This window comes from Carassius gibelio, chromosome A21, assembly GCF_023724105.1.
Source record: "Carassius gibelio isolate Cgi1373 ecotype wild population from Czech Republic chromosome A21, carGib1.2-hapl.c, whole genome shotgun sequence".
NCBI classification, from domain to species: domain Eukaryota; kingdom Metazoa; phylum Chordata; class Actinopteri; order Cypriniformes; family Cyprinidae; genus Carassius; species Carassius gibelio.
In genome coordinates, this window is record NC_068391.1 from 3,825,440 (window position 1) to 3,846,280 (window position 20,841).

The window sequence follows — 20,841 nt, forward strand, 5'->3', positions numbered from 1 at the left end:
TAAAAGAGAAAGAACATTTGAAAGTGTGGTATGCAGCAAGCTGTTCACTTTTAAAGGGATAGTCCTTAAAAAAATCTTTCCCACGCTTATGATCCGTTAAAGGAGTAATTTAGCAAAACGTACAAGCTGCTTATTTTCACACAGTATTATCTCCTTTAAAGGGACAGTCAACCCAAAAATGAAAATAATCAAACAGTGGAAGTCAGTGGGAACCGAAATTTTGGTCGCATTGTCCTTTTAAGTAAAAGTTTGTGTTAAGTTTGTTTGAAAAGTCTTTGTGTTGTCTTTTATTAGCGGTGTGTGAGAGCTTTTCAAAAGCCTTTTCTAAAGAGCGTGATGTCACCTTTCCTAACTATAGGAATGCTGTGTCAACATTACAAGTGTTTCTCAGTGCGGTTGGAGGACCGTTGAGCTGCTGTTTTGCTGGCTAAGCTCTTGCAGTCACAGTTTGTGCAGTAGATACACGCAAGCATATGCTCTCAAAGCACTTGTCACCAGAAAAACTTTGTCATATATTTTTCCTTCTACAAGAAATAAGCATGAAATTTATGAAAAAGTTTTTTTTTATCAATTCTTTTATTCAGCAAGGATGTATTAAATAAATCATAAGTGACAGAAAAGACAATTATAATGTTGTGAAAGGTAAAGTAAGGTCATTTATTTATAAAGCACAATTAAAAACAACAGGTGGTTGACCAATGTGCTGTACAATTTGAGAACATACAAAAACAAATGTGCAAAACATTTACACAATAATATACAATATTACAGATATCTAGCTACTCTCATAAAACAAATAATAAATTTACTCACCTATTTGATTTAGACAGGAAAGCCAGAGAAAAAAGATTAGTTTTTAAGAAAGATTTAAAAGATACCACTGTGGAGGCAGTTCTAATATGCGAAGGCAGACTATTCCAGAGTTTCGGTGCCAACACAGAAAAAGAATGATCACCCCAAAGTTTGCGTCTAGATCTTGGGACAATTAACATTTTCTGGTCAGAGGACCTAAGTGATCTTGATGGAGAGTATATCTGCAATAGATCTGAGAGATAAGGTGGTGCCAGACCATTTAGAGATTAAAAAACAAACAACAAAATCTTAAAATCAATTCTATAGCGGATAGGCAACCAATGTTAAGAAAACAAAATCGGAGTGATATGGCTCCACTTCAGAGATCCTGTCAGCAAACTAGCTGTGGCATTTTGAACAATTTGCAAACGTCTCATTGTCGACTGATTAACTCCTGCATACAAAGCATTACAATAGTCTACAGTGAAATTATATTTTGTGTTTTTGAAAAATAGCACCAATTGGAAGCATATATAATGAAAATAAAATGGGTCCAAAGATGAACCCTTGAGGTATCCCACATTTAAGAGGGGCAGACGAAGATGTAAAAAGTAACACCAAAACTGCTGCCTTTCCAGAATCTACAGTCAATAAAACATCAAGAACTTTTAAAAGTGCAGATTCTGTACTGTGATGTTTCCTAAAGCCAGACTGAAATTCTTCAAAAAGCAAATTTTCATGAAAGATATTAATTTCATCTAAATAGTTTTTTCACTTGCTAAAAATTTCACAAGAATATTTAGCAGCACAACATTAAACTGGTTTCAAGGTTTTTTATTTTAAATGGTTCTTGGTTTTCAAATCAGTGTATTATTATATGCATATAGTTATAAATAAACAACACACACACACAGATACATGCATATATATATATTTTTTTTAAATTGCATGCATCAGAGACTTGGCTTTATTTTATCCTGTCCTTTAAGTTAATAGAAAATATTCTGTATACCTCCATGTGGTGCATGGACCTCCTTTGTCAAATACGTCCATAACACCACAGCATTTGAACAAATCCTGAAGTCAATCCCAAGAGTCCACGTAATAGACTCACGAGAACGTGAAACCTAGAGTCCGTCCTCTCTGCAGCTAACATTGATTCTGCAAAAATGCATGATCTAAAGACAAACAGACGTGTGTCATTTACACAGTAACCAATGCACTCACACTGTCTAGACTGGGATATGCAAAATTACATATTTTTGCAACCAGCTAATCAAGCTCTGTTTAATTGGGCCAGTTTAGTCATGTCCATCACAAGCATTTCTTAGAAGGCATTCACATATGATGCAGGCCTCTCGACACACTTGTTGTAGACCTTTTTTTAACTCAATGAGATCATAGTTGTGATGAGGTCATCTCTGAGCAAGTTCTTACAGTTTTTATTGAGTGGTCTGACAGAACAGAGCAGAAAGTTTAGATTAGTTACAGAAATTGAATCATGCATCAGGAGATGAGTGCTTTAACCGTCTGTAATTTCTAAAGAGTACACGTCTAACTTAAATGTCTGTTTGTGTTTGTAGAGAGTGTTGTCCAGGTCCTCTCAGTCCTTCCAGAGACGGCAGATGCAGCGGAGGAGTAAAACTACGCATCAGAAACAGGTGTGCATCTTTCTGTTTGCTCACGTCTGCTCGCTTCAGCAGAAGAGTTGAAGTATTATTGAGATACTATTATAGTTCTATTAATAGTTAGATTTTTTATTTATTTAGTTCAATTAAAAATAATAAAATAATAGTTTTATTTTTAAGTATTTAAGTATTAAGAAATATTTTTATTTCAGTTTTAGTATTTATTTTTTTTTCTCAGCTGAAGTTTATTTTATTTCAATTAACACAAATGCTTTATAGTGTTAGTTTTAGTTTTCTAGAATATCCCTGATCTGCACACATGAGGTTTTTCATTAGAGGAAACCGAATCTTGCTTTTAATTTTGAAACAGGACATTAATCTATCCCTAACAGGAAGTGGATTTGGGTTTATGGTTTCCAGTCGGTCGCGTCAGGGGTGACTCTCGGTGCATCCCGTCTCTGTTTTCTTTAAATCCATTAGTATCGAGTTGTTAATGGGGTTTTTAAGGAGATTTTTGAAGAACTGCAAGATTATGCTGTTGTCTTACATGACAAAATGAACTTTTTTTCTAGTTTGTGTCTGTTTCTCTTCTTCTTGTTCTGTGTGTAAATAAAAATGGAGTACTGTGTACATAAGCTGTAAATAGTGTAACGGCCCAATCTCACAATTTTTTTGAACAAGGCTTTAATGGAAAGGTCGAGCAGTTCAGTCTGGACATGATGACAGGCTAAAAGACAGACTTGCATTAAAACAGTTATTATTATGTCTATTTTTCATATAAGCATAATTCCCTTTTTCTTTTTTTTTATACTGTCATTCAAAAGCTTAGGGTCTGGAAGAGTGTTATGTTTCATAATTTTTTTTTTTTTTTAGAAATTAATGCTTTTATAGCACAAGGATGCATTAAATTGATCAAATAAAGACGAATTTTTACGAATTTTGAAGAAGATTTCTATTTGACATAAATGCGGTTCATCAAGGAATCCAGTTTCCACTGAAAATTAAGCAATTGTTTTAATAATTGATAAAAATAAGAAATATCTCTTTAGCAGCAAATCATCACATTAGAATGATTTCTGAAGATCATGTGACACTAAATACTGGAATAATGATGCTGAAAATTCAGCTTTGCATCACAGCTTTTGCATACATTTTACAATGCATTTCAAACAGAAAAGAGCTATTTTGAATTGTAATAATATTTCACAATATTACTGATTTGACTGTGTTTTTGATCAAATAAATGCAGCCTTGGTGAGTAAAAGAGACGTCTTTCAAAAACAAATTACCTCCCATAACTTTTGAACAGTAGTGTATTTGTGAACATTTAATCATAATATACAGTTTTATATATGATATACAGTAATTTCAAATACATAAATGAGAATTGCATTGGTCCGACAGATGGCGCGGTGAGACAAACTGACAGATATCATGTTCAGTGTTACCACCCTTCTCATCTAAACACAGATAATGAATGTGACTTGATTTTGTCCGTGTTTCGTCACCATCCTCAAACCCAGCAGATTTGTGAGATTATCTGTTTTCAATGTTTAATTTGGATGCTCCACTCACGCCTGTGCTCTGAATATGTGGTCATGGATGTCATAACGCTACAAAAAGACTGAAATAAACATTTCTGCATTTAGATGGCCAGTTCCTGCAGCTATTGAAGTTTTGATTAGAGTTTCATAGAAACTGAGTGACTCGACAATTTTGAGATAAACTTTGGTGTGTAAAAAATATAATGAATAGAGACTGAAGCAAGACAACAGTGTTATAGGCCCACCCAACACTCAAGAGCAGTTATTTCCATCTGTGTACGTGTTATTGTACTCATACATTTAGGTATTCACAGAATGATTACAGGAAGTGAGTCTAAAGTGCCTGGGGATAAAGATTCAAAACTCTGGCATCTTAAATTCTCTCCCAGCTTTCTCTTTCACTTGCTTGGAAGAATCTTCTTTTAGGATGTTAATAACGTCTAGTTCACTCGCAGTTGATCTGTCAATTGTGTTTTGCTCCGTGTGCCTGGATTGTGAACATTCCAATGTTATTTGCACACTCAGAGGTAGGATTTCCCATAATCCCACAGTAACATGCATTAATAACATTACCCGTCTCCCCCTGGATAGCCTCAGTCCGATGAAGGTTATAAGGTTGCATCCCAATTTTGCTTTAATCATAAGAAACCAGTGGTGCCTAGGGGGTTAAATAATATTTGTTATATAATTAAGCCTTGTTTTCCAAATAAATATATGTTAATCTCAGTTGTGTGCACAGGTGATCTGAAATGAGGAGGCAAAGTTTGTTCTTTCTTTCTTTCTTTGTGCTTATTTTATTATTTATTATTTTATTATTTTGCTTTTGAATTTGGAAGTTTTTTTATTATTATAGCATGAAGCTCAAACAATTTTGTTTGATTTTCTCTGAAGATAAAACTTAATGTCTTATGTACCTTGAATTTTCTTTGTTTTTAAGGATGTTTAGATATTTTTACTTTTGATCTTTGTCCATCAAAGCATATTTGAATGTTTTATGAATGATCGTGTGACACTAAAAATTCAGCTTTGCCATCAAAATTAAACATAGAAAATGTAACTCTAAATTGTAATATTTCACAATATTACTGTATTTTAAATCAAATAAATCAGACTTTGTGAGCACAGGAAACTTATTTAGAAAATAACTAAAATATAAACACTGGTGTATAAATCCTGTTATATAATGAAATGACATACTTTCCCATCACCACTGAGGTTCGTTAAGTATGCAAATTGTGATGTAACCTGCGGCCTCTTCATTTACCCTATATCACACAACTATATCTATCTATTTCCAACAGACACTTTTTCAGACAGACAGTATTTAGCGAGCATCTCCATTCTCCTCTCGAAGCCCACCGTTCCCGCCTACTCCAATTCTCCAATTTCAGCTTCCTCTCAGATCAAACAGATTAGCATAGTTGACGAGCCGCGTTCCCAGGGATCAGATAAGGTTTCTGCAGTGGGACACACCCTTTGCAGTCTGGCCTAGCCAGAGAGGCGACGAGAAGGCCCGAGAGAGACGGTTTTGGGGGTTTTTTGTGAGTCAGACCCTTTGGATGTCCTAGGGGTCAGGTTACCATTAGAGCACGACGTGAAGCATCTCTTCCGGGAACGTTGGGATGCCACGGAAATCTGCAGTTATTGTACTCAGGTGTCGTTAGCTTGTGATGTATTTGTGGAAGAAGCCTCAGGTCCTTCTGAGGATAAATATGTCACCACATCACTCATGTCCTTTGGCCTTATTCTACAGACAGGTGAAGACACCCATGCTATTACACCTGCCCATATTCCCTGGAGACCCAGAGACGGCTGTCAGTGACACATGAAAGCAAACCTGAGACACACCCAAACTACAGCCTTCCTGTTCACATAATGCCCTCTGGGCACGGATAGGCTTGTTGACTCGTCTGGGATCACGTGGATGCTCATGATGAAGAAGAGGGAGAAAAAGAAAGGAAACCGAGGAAGATGCACACAAAGGCCAGTCTTTGTTTGATGTTATGAACGCATGCTATCATGTGTTCCCATTTGCTCCCGGCTGTCTGTGTGTTGCGTTATTTTACGATTTATCCCAGTTTTTAAAATCCAACTCCTCCTTTACAACTCTAATATCGAATCTCCTGAAGGAAGCTTTTCCTCCCTATCTTCGTTTTTGAAATCTGTTTGTCCAGCGCTGGCAAGGGCAGGATGTTTATTCTAGTTCTTATCCTGACTTTTTAATGATATTTAATTGCATGTTTTGATGATCTTTGCGTCGTCAAACTGCACCCCCACCAACCCTTCCAGCCACCTCGCATTTTATTCTCAGTTTATCAGAAGACTGCTAAAGACGCCATGGAGCTGCTCGGGGCATTTTACCGTAAAAAGCTGCGGAGGAAGCAGAAATCGAACCTGGGAAGGTCGGATGGGGCGCTTTGCAAGGCGCCGTCGGAGACCAGCATCAATGGTCTGGCCACGGGTCTGATCTCTAAAGTGCTGAGACTGACTGCAAGGTAACTGCTGAGAGCTTGGTAAGGGAGGATAGCAAGGGAACGAGGGGATGCAGGTCAGGTAGTGCTTTCACTAGAATGCTACTAGGTTTGAGGAAGGGTTTGGCCTGCTTTGTGTTCATCACTTGCCTTATAAACTTTTATAAATCTTCTAAATCTATAATGTTAAAGGAAATGAAAATTTCGTCATGATTAATTCACCCCAAACTCGTAGGGCTTGCTTTCTAATGTGGAATATAAAAAATAGATATTTTGGAAAATGCAGTGTTGCATGGCACGGAGTAGGATTTAATTTTTAATTCTAATTCAATTCCAAATTCTAATTCTAGAAGTCATTTAACAGTCGCTTTAAAAGCAGTGATTTAGTAGATTTTGAGTTTAATTTTTAGTAATTATGTCCGTCAGTCATTTGTAATAGTGTTTTATTATATATTTATAATTGGGTATAATTTACTTTTAGTTCATGTTTATTTATTTTTTGTTTTTTGTGATTCAACGTAACATTTTTTCAGTTCATTACGAATATTTCTAACTAATTTTATTTATTTTTATTTTATTTCTTTACTTTTCTATTATTTAAATTATATTATTTAACTTTACAAAAAGTTTATTTTTAATTTAACAATAATCACCATGTCTCAAAGTATTTCATATTACAACATTTGAATAACCTCTTGTCGATCAGGTCATCCAGTGCATGAATCTGAAAATGATATGATTAATCATTACAGCAACTATTTAAAAAATGCTACCTAATCATCCTCCCTAGAGAAAATATCTGCGTTCCTGTGAATCTACTTCTAGATCAGTGTTTCCTGTTTGCATGAAAGTTTCTGATCTAACTGCAGTTCGAAGCATCCTAAGGTGGTCAGACGTGTTTTGTGTTCTCTGCTCAACATTGAGTGCAAATGTTTTACTTGCAGGAGTCATTATGACAGATCTGGTCCAAATCTAGCCTGGTCAGAAGGAGCAGCCCTTTGGAAGAGGGCGTGTTAAAGTCACTTCCATAGCAACATGCAATAAAAGTCAGATGTTTTGGAGATGCGGTGTCTGATCTGTCTCCGTAGAGCAGGGTCAAAATTCAAGGGAGTGGGTTGTTAGGGAAACAATCTGTGTGTGATCAGTCTGAATCATGAAGGTGCAGCTTTCTGGAGGACATTACAGTGCCTCAATAAAAAAAAAAATATATATATATATTTATTTATTTTATAAGACTGTTTCTTATTCTGTTTAATATTTTGTTTTGTTGTTGTTGTTGCTGTTTTCATAATGATATATAATTTATATAATCACAAAGTGTTTGGAAAAATTTTGCAGCATAGCAAACCTGGGGCTTTAAAACATTTTAAGAGTACAGCTCTTCAAACAAAGACATACTATTCTTTTGATTTTACAGTGGTATATTACAGTAATATTTCTTATTTTATATTACTATTATAGTCATGTTAATCTATAAATCACAAAATGTTTGGCCTAATTGTGAGCCCTATAAACAAGCACAGCAAACCCAGAGCTTTAAAAAAAAAAATACATTTTAAGCATTAGGATCCTAAAACAAAGAATAACTATATTTTTGTGATATTTATTGTAAAATGTTCATTTAATAAAAATAAATTATTATTTAATGTTATATTTTAAAGTCTTAATGTTTTTTTTTTTTTATTGCATTTAAGCATTTAAAGCATTTCAAATCGCAATCCAAATTTTATTTAAAAAAGTGATTTTTCTCCAAATCGTGCTAGACACTTTCCCACTGCTTGCACTACAATACCCATGCCCTAGAACTTTAAAGCTTCACTTCAGTCAGCAGACGTGTTGGGCACAAGCTGGCAAGTGTGTGTGTGTGTGTGTGTGTGTGTGTGTGTTCTTGTTTTTGTGACATATCAGGACACAACTCTGTATAATGACATGGTTATGACACAGGTATTACAAGGAGAGGGTGACTTATGAGGACATAACCCATTTCAAAATGCTTATAAATCATACAGAATGAGTTTTTTTGAGAAAGTAAAAATGCACAAAGTTTCCTGTGAGGGTTAGGGTTAGGTGTAGGGTTGGTGAAGGGCAATAGAACATACACTTTGTACAGTATAAAAACCATTACACCTAAGTGATAAACCCACTTTCCACAAAAACAAACGTGTGTGTGTGTGTGTGTGTGTGTTTGAATGTCTGGAGCAGCAGTAGGTACAGACAGTCTGCTGATCATTATATGAAGAACATTCATTATGTTCCACGCTGTTTGAAACCAAAAATGTTTTTGTTTTGGACAGTGCCCGACATTCTTGCCGTGTTTCGAAAACACACTACAGCACCCTGTGCCAAGAAAAAAGAAATGGGAATATACATCCAGCTTCCCATAATTGTATTTCTCATTCTTAGGAATAAATATTTATGATGTATAAATATATAAATGCTCAATCTGTCAGTGAGTACATTTGGAAGTATTTATTTACTGATATTTACAGATTGAGATGCTGGTTATAAGGCAGTGCAACATTCTTCAGGGATGTTTTGATCCTCAGTGGCCTTGACTACACAAGACAATGCATGATTTGTTTACATTAAACTACTTTGACTTCTCACTAAACTATTCCTGAGTTTGATTTTGTTTTTTGTGAAAGTATAGTCACAGTATTTGTGTTTAACTCTGTGTATGAGTTGTTTTCTGCAAAAGAAAGGCATAGATTTTTATGTTCCTTTAAATCTCTCTTTCCCAGACGGAGTGAGCCTGGATCTCGCCCTCATTCCTGGCATTCTACGAAGCTGGGTGACGTCCCTCAGGACTCAGAAAGCATGATGCAAGTCACCCAGGGTGGTGTGGGAGCCCCCTGGCACCAGAGCTACCACTCCAGGTCAGTGCATCTGCAGTCTAGTGCCTTTGTTTAAGAGCAAACAATATAACACTGTCTTTCTTCAGACATTCTTTCTCTATATTTCACAAGGCTAGCATGTGAGATTTGATCGTGACTGAGATACAATCGTGAAGATGACCGTTTTTACAGTTCCCAGCAATGCAACTGAAGGATTAGCCAAGTCAGCTAAGCAACAATCCACTAACAATGACGACATTCATTCAGAGAGAGAGAATGTTATGTGTCCTTAGTTTGGGTTGCAGCACCTGATTTGACTTCATGAGGTATTACCTGTAAGTTGAACCACTTGACACATGAATATGTTATCTAGCATGTCATATACTTACTCTAAAATAGTTTAAATTAGCTCTTGACGAAGTGGTGGCATGTGAGTGCATATTCATAAACCAATGGCTTTTAAAGGGATCCTATTATGGTCCTAACTCTGCATCAGACAAGACAATGAATAAGAATTGCTTCTGCAATCAACCAAGCGTTCAAACCATGACCTTGCCCCTCCCCACACCCCCAACCATTAAAATATCTGTTGATGGGAATTATTTTAGTGATATTTTAATGGGCCGCTTTGTGAAATCACAAACTCCAGAAAACGATGCAGTAGTCCAAATAAGCCGTTCGTTGTAGTTCTTGTTAACGAAATATCTACCTTTGAAGCTGACATACAAACTAAACACTAAATAAAATAAAATAAAAAAGTTCAAATGCATAATAGGACCCATTTTAAAAAGTCCATTATTATGACCCTAAGTATACATGCATGTGGATTATTTTGGTCAGAAGTGGCTGTATTGTCTTTCTGTTGGTAGTTTCCTTTTGTGTATGATCATGGACCTAATTTGTCCGCATACTCCCCCCAAACATTCAAAAACCTTGCGCGCTTGTTACCTCAGTCATTATCACTGTATTTAGACCAGAAGGTTCAAGTGTCATCAATGATGACACTGAAAGAAAAACATTTTCAGTGTTTGAAGAAGACCAGAGGGCAAAGCATTGACGCACAGTCTAATGAAAAAAAAAAAATTTGGGATGACACTCCCTCAACAACCCTCTGAAGGGTCCCATACTCACCGTGGGCAACACCAATAGCGTTCCACTTTCTGAGACCTGGTGGTCATTGTTTGATAGACTGTGATTGGTTGCTCTAGTTCTTAGAGGAGTAACTGCAGAGCTGCTGACAATGGGTCAGTGACATCATGTTAATTATGCCAGCAGAAATACCAACAGTCTGATGCCAGCTTTCAGAGTCTGGCAATCACTTACCCATAAAAGGGCATTCGCCTCAACAGACCCAGTGCATCACTAAAATTTCCAGTAAATTTCAAGAAACTTTCCAAAAATTCCTGGAATATGGCAAAAAAAAAAATCCTGGAAAGTTTCCACCTTTTTTGAAATCCTATGCATCACTGTCCAACACACATTCAAAAACTTGCCATGATTCCAACTTTAAGGTAGCCAATTCCCACAGTCAATGAGTTTGGTAACAGATCTAATGGTTTAGATATGACACATTATCATTAGGTCAGAGAAGAGGAAGAATGAGGAAAGGAAATCTCAATGCAAATTCACTAGAACTTTATGGATATTACAGTGTAATCAACACCAGATATTTTGTAAACAGTCCAGACATCAATAACATCAAGTGCATTGTGACAGTTATTCTTATCAGATGTAATCTAATCTTTGTTCTTTCTAGTGAGGAATTGCATCACAGGGATAGCAACTCAAATTGTGGCTATGAACTCATTCATATTTCATAAGAAGCAGTAAATCACTGTCTTTGATATCTATCCAAGTCTGTAACAGCTACTAATTTTGCTCAGACCGACAACCAGAACAGCATCTCAATCTGCAGTTATATTATCCCAATAAAAATGATAGCTCTTAGGTCTATTCTTCTCTTTTTCCCCATTATAGTAAAATAGTGAGAATTACTTTACTATTTCATTGCATTAGTGCATTGTTTTATCTTAATATACCACAGTTAAGTGAATATAAATTTTTGTTAAACTGTTGACCTAATTTATTTTGGGTCATTGATTTCCTTCTATTCCAATGACCCTAAATAACTTTAATCAGTATATACAGTTAATAGTATATTACTCATGTGTCTCTTGGTTTTTTTCTACAGTGCCTCAAGCACAGACTTATCAGGATTTGAGTCAGGATTCCTTAGGAAGAGCCCAGATCAGTACAGTTCCCGGGGCAGCATGGAGAGCCTAGATCACACTCACCCAGCCTACAGCTCCTGCTATCAACTATCATCATCAAAATCCTCCAGCAGCATTGATCACCTGCACAGCAAGCGGGATTCTGCATACAGTTCCTTTTCGACCAGCTCCAGTATCCCAGAGTATCTTGCGGCAGCTCCATCATTTAACAAAGAGAGGTCATATTCCATGGAGAACGTTCCACAGAGAGAAGGGATGCAGCAAGCTGACATTCGGTACACACGCACTGTGTACGACCCCCAACAGGGTGTGTCTGAAGAGCAAGAGATCAGCTCTGCAGGTATTATGAGATCCGGTGACAGCAGAGCACAGTCTAGAAGTGGGAATGTCTCAGGCCAGATCTGTCACCGTGGCAGTAGTAGTAGTGGAAGCAATGGGAGTAGTGGAAGCACCTCCAGCTCCCAACGCCACAGTGTTGGGCCAGTGTGGGATCCAGTGCACAACCGGCATTCCTATGAGAACCTTAAGGGGGCGCCAGCGCCTCCATTACGCAGTGACAGCTATGCAGCATTTCGCAATCATGAGCGTCCCAACTCTTGGTCGAGTCTTGAACATGCTCGGTCACAGCGGGCACTTCACAAGGGTTCCTGGCATCACTCAAGTGGTTCTGTGGCAACAGGAAAACCCTCGTTCGGGGCTGAAGGTCAGTTGCACACAGTCATAGAAAAGAGCCCCGAAAGTAGCCCTACTACCAAACCCAAACAGGGTTTTCCTCAGGCCGCACAACCCGGTCGCCTCATGTTACCCACTGGCATCTACCCTGTTCCACCTCCTGAGCCTCATTTTGCACAAATTCCAACCAGCAACCCTGGCTCTGGTAGTGTCTACCCAGCACTAGCCAAGGAGAGCAAGCACAACCATCACTGTGACCGCTTGGTTGGACCAGTGAAAGAGGACAGGGTCATCATTGAAAATGGATACCAAAGCAATGCTCCTAGCTCAAATCTGGTCCAAACAAATGTTTCGGCACAACCAAAGCTCTCTGATAGAGTGCAAGATGGCACTCAAGTCAAACCTGTTTTTTATCGGCCTCACTTGCAACCACAAATGCAGAAGTCACAAACACCATTTGTACCCCAGGAGAGGAGGGACCCTTACACCCCAGTGCAACCAAGAGGAGAGAGACCAAGTTTCTCACTTGGTATGGAGGATTACGACAATTACAAGCCACCTCAAGATGAAGAACTAAATAAATGTAATGAGCAAAGCATTCATCCAGACCCAGGACACACTGGGAAAATTTCACAGGGACATGTTGCTCAAACATACAGAGGAAACTTCACTCAAACTCAAGGAAGTGACCAAATAGTTAAACCTTCAAGGTGCTACAGTGAGTCTAGTGCTCTCCAGCAGAAAGCGCAAGACCTGGATCATCCCCTGACAAGACTGGAGAATGCACTTGCTGAGGTTCAACGATGTGCCAGTCCTGAGAGTACAACTAGTCAATCCAGTTTCCAAAGTGAGCGTAGCATGTCCGTGCTGGAGAAAGTAAGTCATTTTGAGAGACAGCAAGTCAAGCCTCGCAGTCATAGCAGCCTCTCCCACAATGGTTCTATGGCTCGTCCAAGCCAAACGGCGCGACCTTTAAGTGCCAAGAGCTCTTTCTCTGGATTAGGCGATGTGCGCAACATGTTGGAGAGCAGCAACAGCTCGGTCCCTCATGGGAGAACTCAAAGTACTTCTTGCATGGCAAGTTATGATGGACACATGGATGTGCATCAGGATTCCCTAACAAGACGTGGAAGTAGTGATCATGTCCAACATCGCCAGCAGCAAGAACCTTTCGTTACCCACAAGACCTGTCTTCAAAGAAGTAAGAGCACCTTTCAGCTTGGTGAAGGGAATGGAAAAGACATCAATAGGAAAGGTGACATTCATGACATATTAGGCACCATCCAAGACACATCTTTAAACAGAGCATACAGAGACAGCGTTAAAGATGCCCAGTCTAAAGTTCTAAGGTCAACTTCCTTCAGAAGACGTGACCTTAATGTTAACCCTCCACCAGTGCCAGCTAAACACATGTCTCTAGAACGAAAAGGACCCAGTACAAATCCCAAACCAGCTACAACATCCCCACACACTCCAAAGGAACGCCATGTTGTTCCTCTTGAAGCACCAAACAGACCCACTCCTCCAGATCTCCCCAGTGTCCCAGCTGTTGGGCCCCCAGTTATGCGGATCTGTGGACGCAAACGATTCACAATGGAGCAAAAGAAGCGATCATATTCTGAGCCTGAAAACATGCATGAAGTTGGAGTGGTGACTCAGGAACCCAATCAGGCTGACAGGAAGGTTCAACAGCAGTTTCTGGCAAGTGAAACGAGTGTTGCGGACAGGCGTAGGATGTTCGAGCAAGTGGCGAATCGTAACACTGATCCCAGATTTTTCTCCTCCAAGCCTGATTTGAAACAAATGCAACAAGATGCACTTGTTGAGTATATTGAACGCAAAACAGGTAGAAGAGTAGATGGACATTCAAACCGCCCACATAGTGCTTATATTCAGTCTGCTTCTTCCTCTTCTGCTGACTTGCGAAGCCTAATCTCCACCCCAAGTATGTGCTCTTTGCGAGAGCCAGCATACGATGGCCCCACTGGTGGTATACGTAAAGCCTCCACCCTTCCAGCAGGAATGCAAAGCCCCTTTTACCCCCCAAACCCCACACAGCCTGAGGTTTTTGGCCAGCAGTCACAAGGCACAAATCCTGAATCTCACAAATCAGGCCCAGCCCTGACCAGACATAACCTTCCACAGCACTTGAAAGCCGCTTTTGAGAGAGCCACCTCTGCCAGAAGCTCAGGGAGGTCAGCTTCAGCGGAGGATTTGCTGGACCATAGTGAAGAACGTCCCGTTCCTCAGCACTTCCGCTCCAAGTCATCTCCAGTTGAGAACTATAGTCAGGTAACACTCATTTATTAGGTGGCAAACAAGCTGGATGAACTTGACTGTGTCATTGGTTAGATCATTGAAGTGACGTGACTTCATACCACACAAAGATAAACCGAAATGTTCACGGAAGAGTAAATTTGCTTATTTTAACCCTCTTATTGAATAGTTCAAACCAATTACTCACTCAGAGTTTCCTTAGCTAGAAAGCTAATGAAAAACCCTCAGAACTGAAGAGAATCAGATGTCCTCAGAATAAGCGACATTTCCACTCCCGGACACACGCAAACTGTAAAAAAAAATTCTACGTAGTTTTTAAAAATTAAAATGGTCATCATTTGCTCATTCTCATGTCATTCCAAACTTGTATGACTTATTGTTTTTCCACAAATGAGGACAAATTGAAGAATGTACAATAAGAGTCAATGGGGTCCAAATTAAACCTTGTTTTTGACGTCCATCGAACTTGTATGGACAAAAACAGTTTGAAACGTTCTTGAAACGTGTTTTTACGTTCAACAGAAGAAATCAAGTCTTTGGAAGGTCAAATTATGGCATTTTAATTTAGGGTGATGGTCAAGCTGGTGTTCAGTGATAAACAGTGCATAAGTTTTCACCCAATTATGGTACTTGGTGGTCTGTCCGTTATAGAGCAAAGGAGCAGTCCCTTTCCTAGACGTGGGCAGATAATCATTCCTGTACCCACTCCTGGTGCACCACAGGAAGAGGCCGGAGCTTCTCACTTCCTGTTTGGTGCCACAGAGCCTGGGCTTTAGTCAGAGATCTGACAGATGTGCAACAGATAACTGCACTCCTTCTGTGCCAGAGAGGAGATAATGGACGACCCGTCATGGTTTGAAATATTTGGAATGGTTTAGAAAGCCATTTTATCTAGGAGCATAATTATCCTTTATGTAAACGATAATGGTTCTGGTATGATGATGACCATGTACAGTAGACGCACAACTGTCCTGTGAAATCCCAGACTATTCCAGCAATCCAAAAATAGAAATGGTTCAAGCGGTAGATAAAATATAAAATAAAAACGATCAAATGGCTTTACATAAACTGACACATTCTGGCCATGAAACAAATTAAACCAAGCACTAGATTCAATTCACAGACATACTAATTGAATACGACATAGTTCAGCTATGAGGATGTTGTCATGCCGTGTCTCTTTTTTATTAACGGATCTTAGTTCATCAGTAGTCATGGCATGCGCTTAAGTTTTAAATTAACATCAAAGTACCAACATTCTCTAAACTTGAGGTAACCATGAAATAATGATTAACTTCCTGTTCCTGGTTTATGAAACTTTACTATTTTTTGTGGTTCTCTTTTTGTCTAGGACTTCTTAACCAGAGACCTTCAGATGTTGAGAGTTTCCTCCAAGGAATCCTCTGAAAACAGGTTGTGTATACATTAAGAAACATTTACTCCCATTGTCCTACAAATAAATCCTATATAATGTGTAGATTTTCGCACCGAATTCACATACTAAAACAATTAAATATCTAATCAGTTTTCATTGCATGATCTAAATTTGTATACTATAGGCTTCAGTTGAAGACAAATTAACATAAGTTACATTTTTGTAGAAGAATTGTGCAGATCAGTCCTTAAAAGAGCAAGTTCAAAACTATTTGAAACAGAGTTTTATGGAAATATTTACCCATAGAAGGTCTTAAATTACGGATCAACCCTTAATTGGTCAGAAGGCAGTGACAAGAGTCCCGCTGCAGCTATTTTAGAGTTTGTTTTGAGCCATGCACAATTTCCCACCAGACACTGAAGGATAAATTATCATAATCATTTCATATGCATGTTTTAAAAGGGTGTTGGCGAACACAGAACAGATACAGCCATCATATTCAGCACGTACTGAGAGGAGTTTCCAGCTAAACCTGGGTCCTGTCCAGCAAAACGCACCTGTGTTGAGGCGCGAGCGTCAGAGACATTCAGACCGGCCTAGAGTGCAGAGTGCTTCTGGTCTGGCTGCGTCTGTGGGACTCCCGTGCCCTTTCACCTCTCCAGGCACTGCCGCCAGCCTCGACTGGCATAACGGAGACAGACTGTGTCAGCCCAACCTGGATTCGATTGCATTTCCCGAAACTGGCCCACAAGGCCTATCCGGAGCACCGGGAATGCTGCGGCAAAACTCCAGCGACACCAGCACTTCTGAAGACACTCTGAAGGACTTCCCGTGTCCACCTCCACACCCAGAGGTCACGGGGTCACAACTTGATTCAAGGCTCCAGACCCTTCCCGAGAGCCCGGTTTCCCCGGCAAAGCCTCTTCTCTCTCTTCGGATCTCAGAATCGAACCTTCAAGATGTTCAGAGTATAGCTGTGTCGCAAGATGATGATGAAGTGTTTTTAGTGCCTCCGCCACCATCTCCTCCTCCACCACTGCTCTTCAGAGAGACGGAGATTATGGAGGAGCTCCCGCCTCCTCCGCCTCTCACACCCCCAGTCCAGAAGTCTTTACAGCATCCAGGACCATTACGGCCCAGCAGGTAGAGACATTTCTATCAACCAATCAGATTTGAGGGATTAAAGCCCAGGTTAAGGGCTTGAGAAAGATGATTTTAGATCGTATCCCTCATTATTTTTCATCGAGGTTAGGGTTTGGCTTATGATTTGTTTGATAGGAATGTTGTTCCAAAAGCAACAAACGAACTTGTCAGTCACATTCATCATGATGAAATGTTACAGTACAGTCACATTTAAAGGAATGTTCTGGGTTCAGAGTAGAACTCAATCGGCAGCATTTGTAACAATGTGGAAAACCACAAAAAACAATTGCAATTCGTCCCTTGTTTTCTTTCATTAAAAATATAAATGAAGCAAAAATCAAGGCTCTAGTGAGGCAACACGTATGACAAAAAATACATATATGAAGGTGCATTTTTAATGCAATGCAAAATAAAAATGCTAACATAAATGTAAAATATATTTACACAAATTAATATAGATTTTGCTAAGTATTTTTTTTCTCGTTTATTTCCACCCATGTTTAATCAATTTTCAGTCTAAATATATTTATATTGTTTAAACAAAATTAGTTATTTTAAAAATACATTAGAAACATTAGAAAATTTAGTTTCCTGTCTCTTTAAGCACATTTTTTTTAATATTTTGTCCTTTAAAGGTTTAAACTAAATAGCTGTGCTGCTTACAACATATATTTTAAATAAATTTTGGCCAGACTCCACATGGATAATTAAAAATAAAATGGTTAAATAAAATTCTTCCATAGTATGAAGCTTATAATTTTATAAAAACACTTTTAATGTTGTCAAAACTTGCATATTATTTGAAATGTAGAGCATTTTAAACTGTTTTGGGTTAGTTTGCAATGATCGTACTGTTGAAATAGTGATTAATTTAACAATTTACAAATCAGCTAAATCTACTTTCATTGTAAATGCCTGATTTTAACCCAGATTTTGTTTGAGTTTTATGTTTTCCAAAAGAAGAGGAGCCTTTCAGTCTCATTACCGTAACGTGATTTTTTTTTTTCTCTTTTCACATTGCAGCAGTTATGAGAATCTGACGGAGGCTACATCTCATCCAGAGCCTGAGCGACCATCAAACGACTGCACGACTCCAGCGGTGAACCCTGACATCACCAGCGCTCCTCTAGAGCAGGACGCCTCTGAGATCCTGGGAGTCGACGGGCATCTTCTGTCCAGACGAGAGCGGACACAAGCCGAGCTGCTCGTGGAGACGTTAGCCCGAGAGCTGGTGAGCCACGACAGATCACTCGCCTCGCTCCTGGACACCTGGGCAGGAAGAACCACCCTGGATCTGCTGGAGGACATCTTCCCCTCACACAGGACGAGCAGTTGCTGCAGCCGTTTGAGTGACAGGTGAGTGTTGGACAGATGCTGAAGATAAACCACGGGAATCATGAATATAGCGTTACCCAATAATCAGGTGGATTTCATACTCACTGGGCTGATAAACACAAGAGCACTTTGTTTAAAGTTGATTATATTACTGCTTGCAGGTCACCGTATCATTTTATTGCGATAACGCAACAATAGATCATGTTGTAAACGTCTGTGTGTTTCCTGTATTTAGTGGATAATTCACTCATGCTGCTTAGAAAAAAGCGACTGTGGCGGTACTGAGATGATTTTAGCTGATAATATTCTACTTTGATGTATAATATAAACTACTGTACTATTTACATGCTACACAAGGCAGTGAACGACTGATAGTGTTTTCAGTGGGTGTTAAAGATATCTAGAGACCAGGATGCAGTGGTTTTACTCTTAGTTAAAACTAAAACTATGAAAAAAATCGTTTTAATTAATTGAAACCAAATATAAATATTAGATGAAATAATTCAACTTGTTGTGAACAAAAATTATAAATGAAAAATATAAAAAATGAAGTGATATAAAATGAATAAACATTAAATAAAATATAATTATTAGATGGAATACTTAAATGTAAAAATGTAAACAAATTTTAACAAAAAATTCAATAAGTTTAAGTACCACATATAAAAAATGAAGTTATATATATATAAATAAATGAAAAATTCTTATGAACTTATTTCTTATGAACTACTTATAAATACTAAATAATTGTATATAAATAATACTAAAATAACACTGCCATGATTAATAAATTTAATGACTAAAATGTATTTCTATTTTAAATTAAATACATTCCAATGTAAGTATTTTTTATCTATTGACAAGATTATTGTAAGATTTTAAATGGTATTTCAGCCAGCAGACATAATTATTTATCAAAAAAGCTAAGCACCAGTCAATAACTCGCCTGGCGGATATAAATAGTTACGTCATTACTCCAAGTAAAGAGTACCATGGTCCAAAATATATGGCCTTACACAGAGACAGTTTATAAAAAGGTTCAATGCAATAATCACAGGTGACCGCTAATCAGAGCAGAACTACACTGACATCTAGTGGCCGATCCTGAAATAGTCAATCTTCACCAGCCACTTGATGAAAACTGTAGATACACTCAGATAGTAGACAATCCTGCACATAAGCTCATAATATATTGGGGTTTTTTTTTCAGGAAATTCATCTGATTAACCAAACATTTAAATGTTTTTTGGACATAATACCTTGAAAAACCATACCTTTTTAAACGTGTACTGAGGTAATAGCTTTTTTTATTATTATTATTTATGCATTTGGCAGATGCTTTTATCTAAAGCAACTTGCATAACATTAAAAGTATAATTTCATTACTTTTATTATAATTTATATTAAGTATACTGTATGAACCATGGTAATACCACAGTTATTGTTTTAAAACATTTATCTGTCACTTAAAACATAAAACAGCAGTTTTGTTTGTGATTGTTCTGTTGTGGCGCTGAACTAAACGTGTAATTACGTGTGCTCTGTTTGACACGGGGAATGTGGATTTTAGCCGTTCTCTGTCCCTGTATCTGAAAAATAGGGCACTCAGGAGGAAAACTAGTGTGAACAAGACCAACGCTTCTCTTTGTTTCATGTGTTTGACCTCCATTAGAGCTGAAGATGGTCCAGATACTCCCTCTCAGGCTGCTCCAAGAAAAATGGAAACCAACTTGGACAACGAAGAAGCTTACTTGAATCAGAAGAAGGTCAGATACACATTTAGAAATTCAAATACAAAAATAAATATCTATAATAATTATGAATTATAAGTAACTTAAACCTATTAAAAAATTATATTTAAAATGTGTAAATATTTATATATATATATATATATATATATATATATATATATATATATATATATATATATATATATATATATATATATATATATATATATATATATTAAAGTAAAATTAAAAAAATATTTATATATATTTAATAATATATTTATATTTATGTATGTTTCAGCATCTCATATAAATGTTAAAACCTATCATTCATATATTCATATTCATATTTGTAATGTAGAAATATTTGTTTTTATGCATAGGTTATAACTGTTTTAACATCTAATAAGCTAGGAAATATAAAATAACTAAAACCTACTAAAAATATATATTTAAATGTGTAGATTTTTTTGTAATGTTTTAATTTATTTAATGTGTAAAACTTTTTATACATGCATTTTAATTATGTAAATATTTAATTAAGATTTTTATTACCATTTAATTATTTAATATACAAAAATATTTATATTTGTAATATTTTTATACATTTTTTATATTTTTATGGAAATCTAATAATAACTAGTAAAAGATAAGCACTTACCAAATATACTCATATAAGCAAACGTTTCTATTTGTAATGCATTATTTATTTCTATGCACACATTTTATGTTTATTTATCTTATATGTTTAACATGTAATAATAACTAGGAAATATAACTAAAATCTATCAAGTATTTATTAATACTTT

General features: G+C 37.3%; 1 protein-coding gene across 5 annotated transcripts in view; it reads left to right on the forward strand.

Annotated features, from left to right (window-relative positions):
- Positions 1 to 20,841, forward strand: part of LOC127941751 (protein Shroom3-like) — a 49,991-nt gene that overhangs the window by 23,977 nt on the left and 5,173 nt on the right. For 4 of the 5 annotated variants that reach the window (XM_052537121.1, XM_052537124.1, XM_052537126.1 and 1 more), the window contains 7 exons: positions 2,376 to 2,453; positions 9,177 to 9,311; positions 11,461 to 14,464; positions 15,801 to 15,862; positions 16,287 to 16,967; positions 17,991 to 18,323; positions 19,975 to 20,068. In XM_052537121.1, the coding sequence (XP_052393081.1) occupies positions 2,376 to 2,453; positions 9,177 to 9,311; positions 11,461 to 14,464; positions 15,801 to 15,862; positions 16,287 to 16,967; positions 17,991 to 18,323; positions 19,975 to 20,068 (4,387 nt within the window). The remainder of the gene's footprint in view (positions 1 to 2,375; positions 2,454 to 9,176; positions 9,312 to 11,460; positions 14,465 to 15,800; positions 15,863 to 16,286; positions 16,968 to 17,990; positions 18,324 to 19,974; positions 20,069 to 20,841) is intronic. The other variant, XM_052537122.1, reaches the window with a different exon arrangement.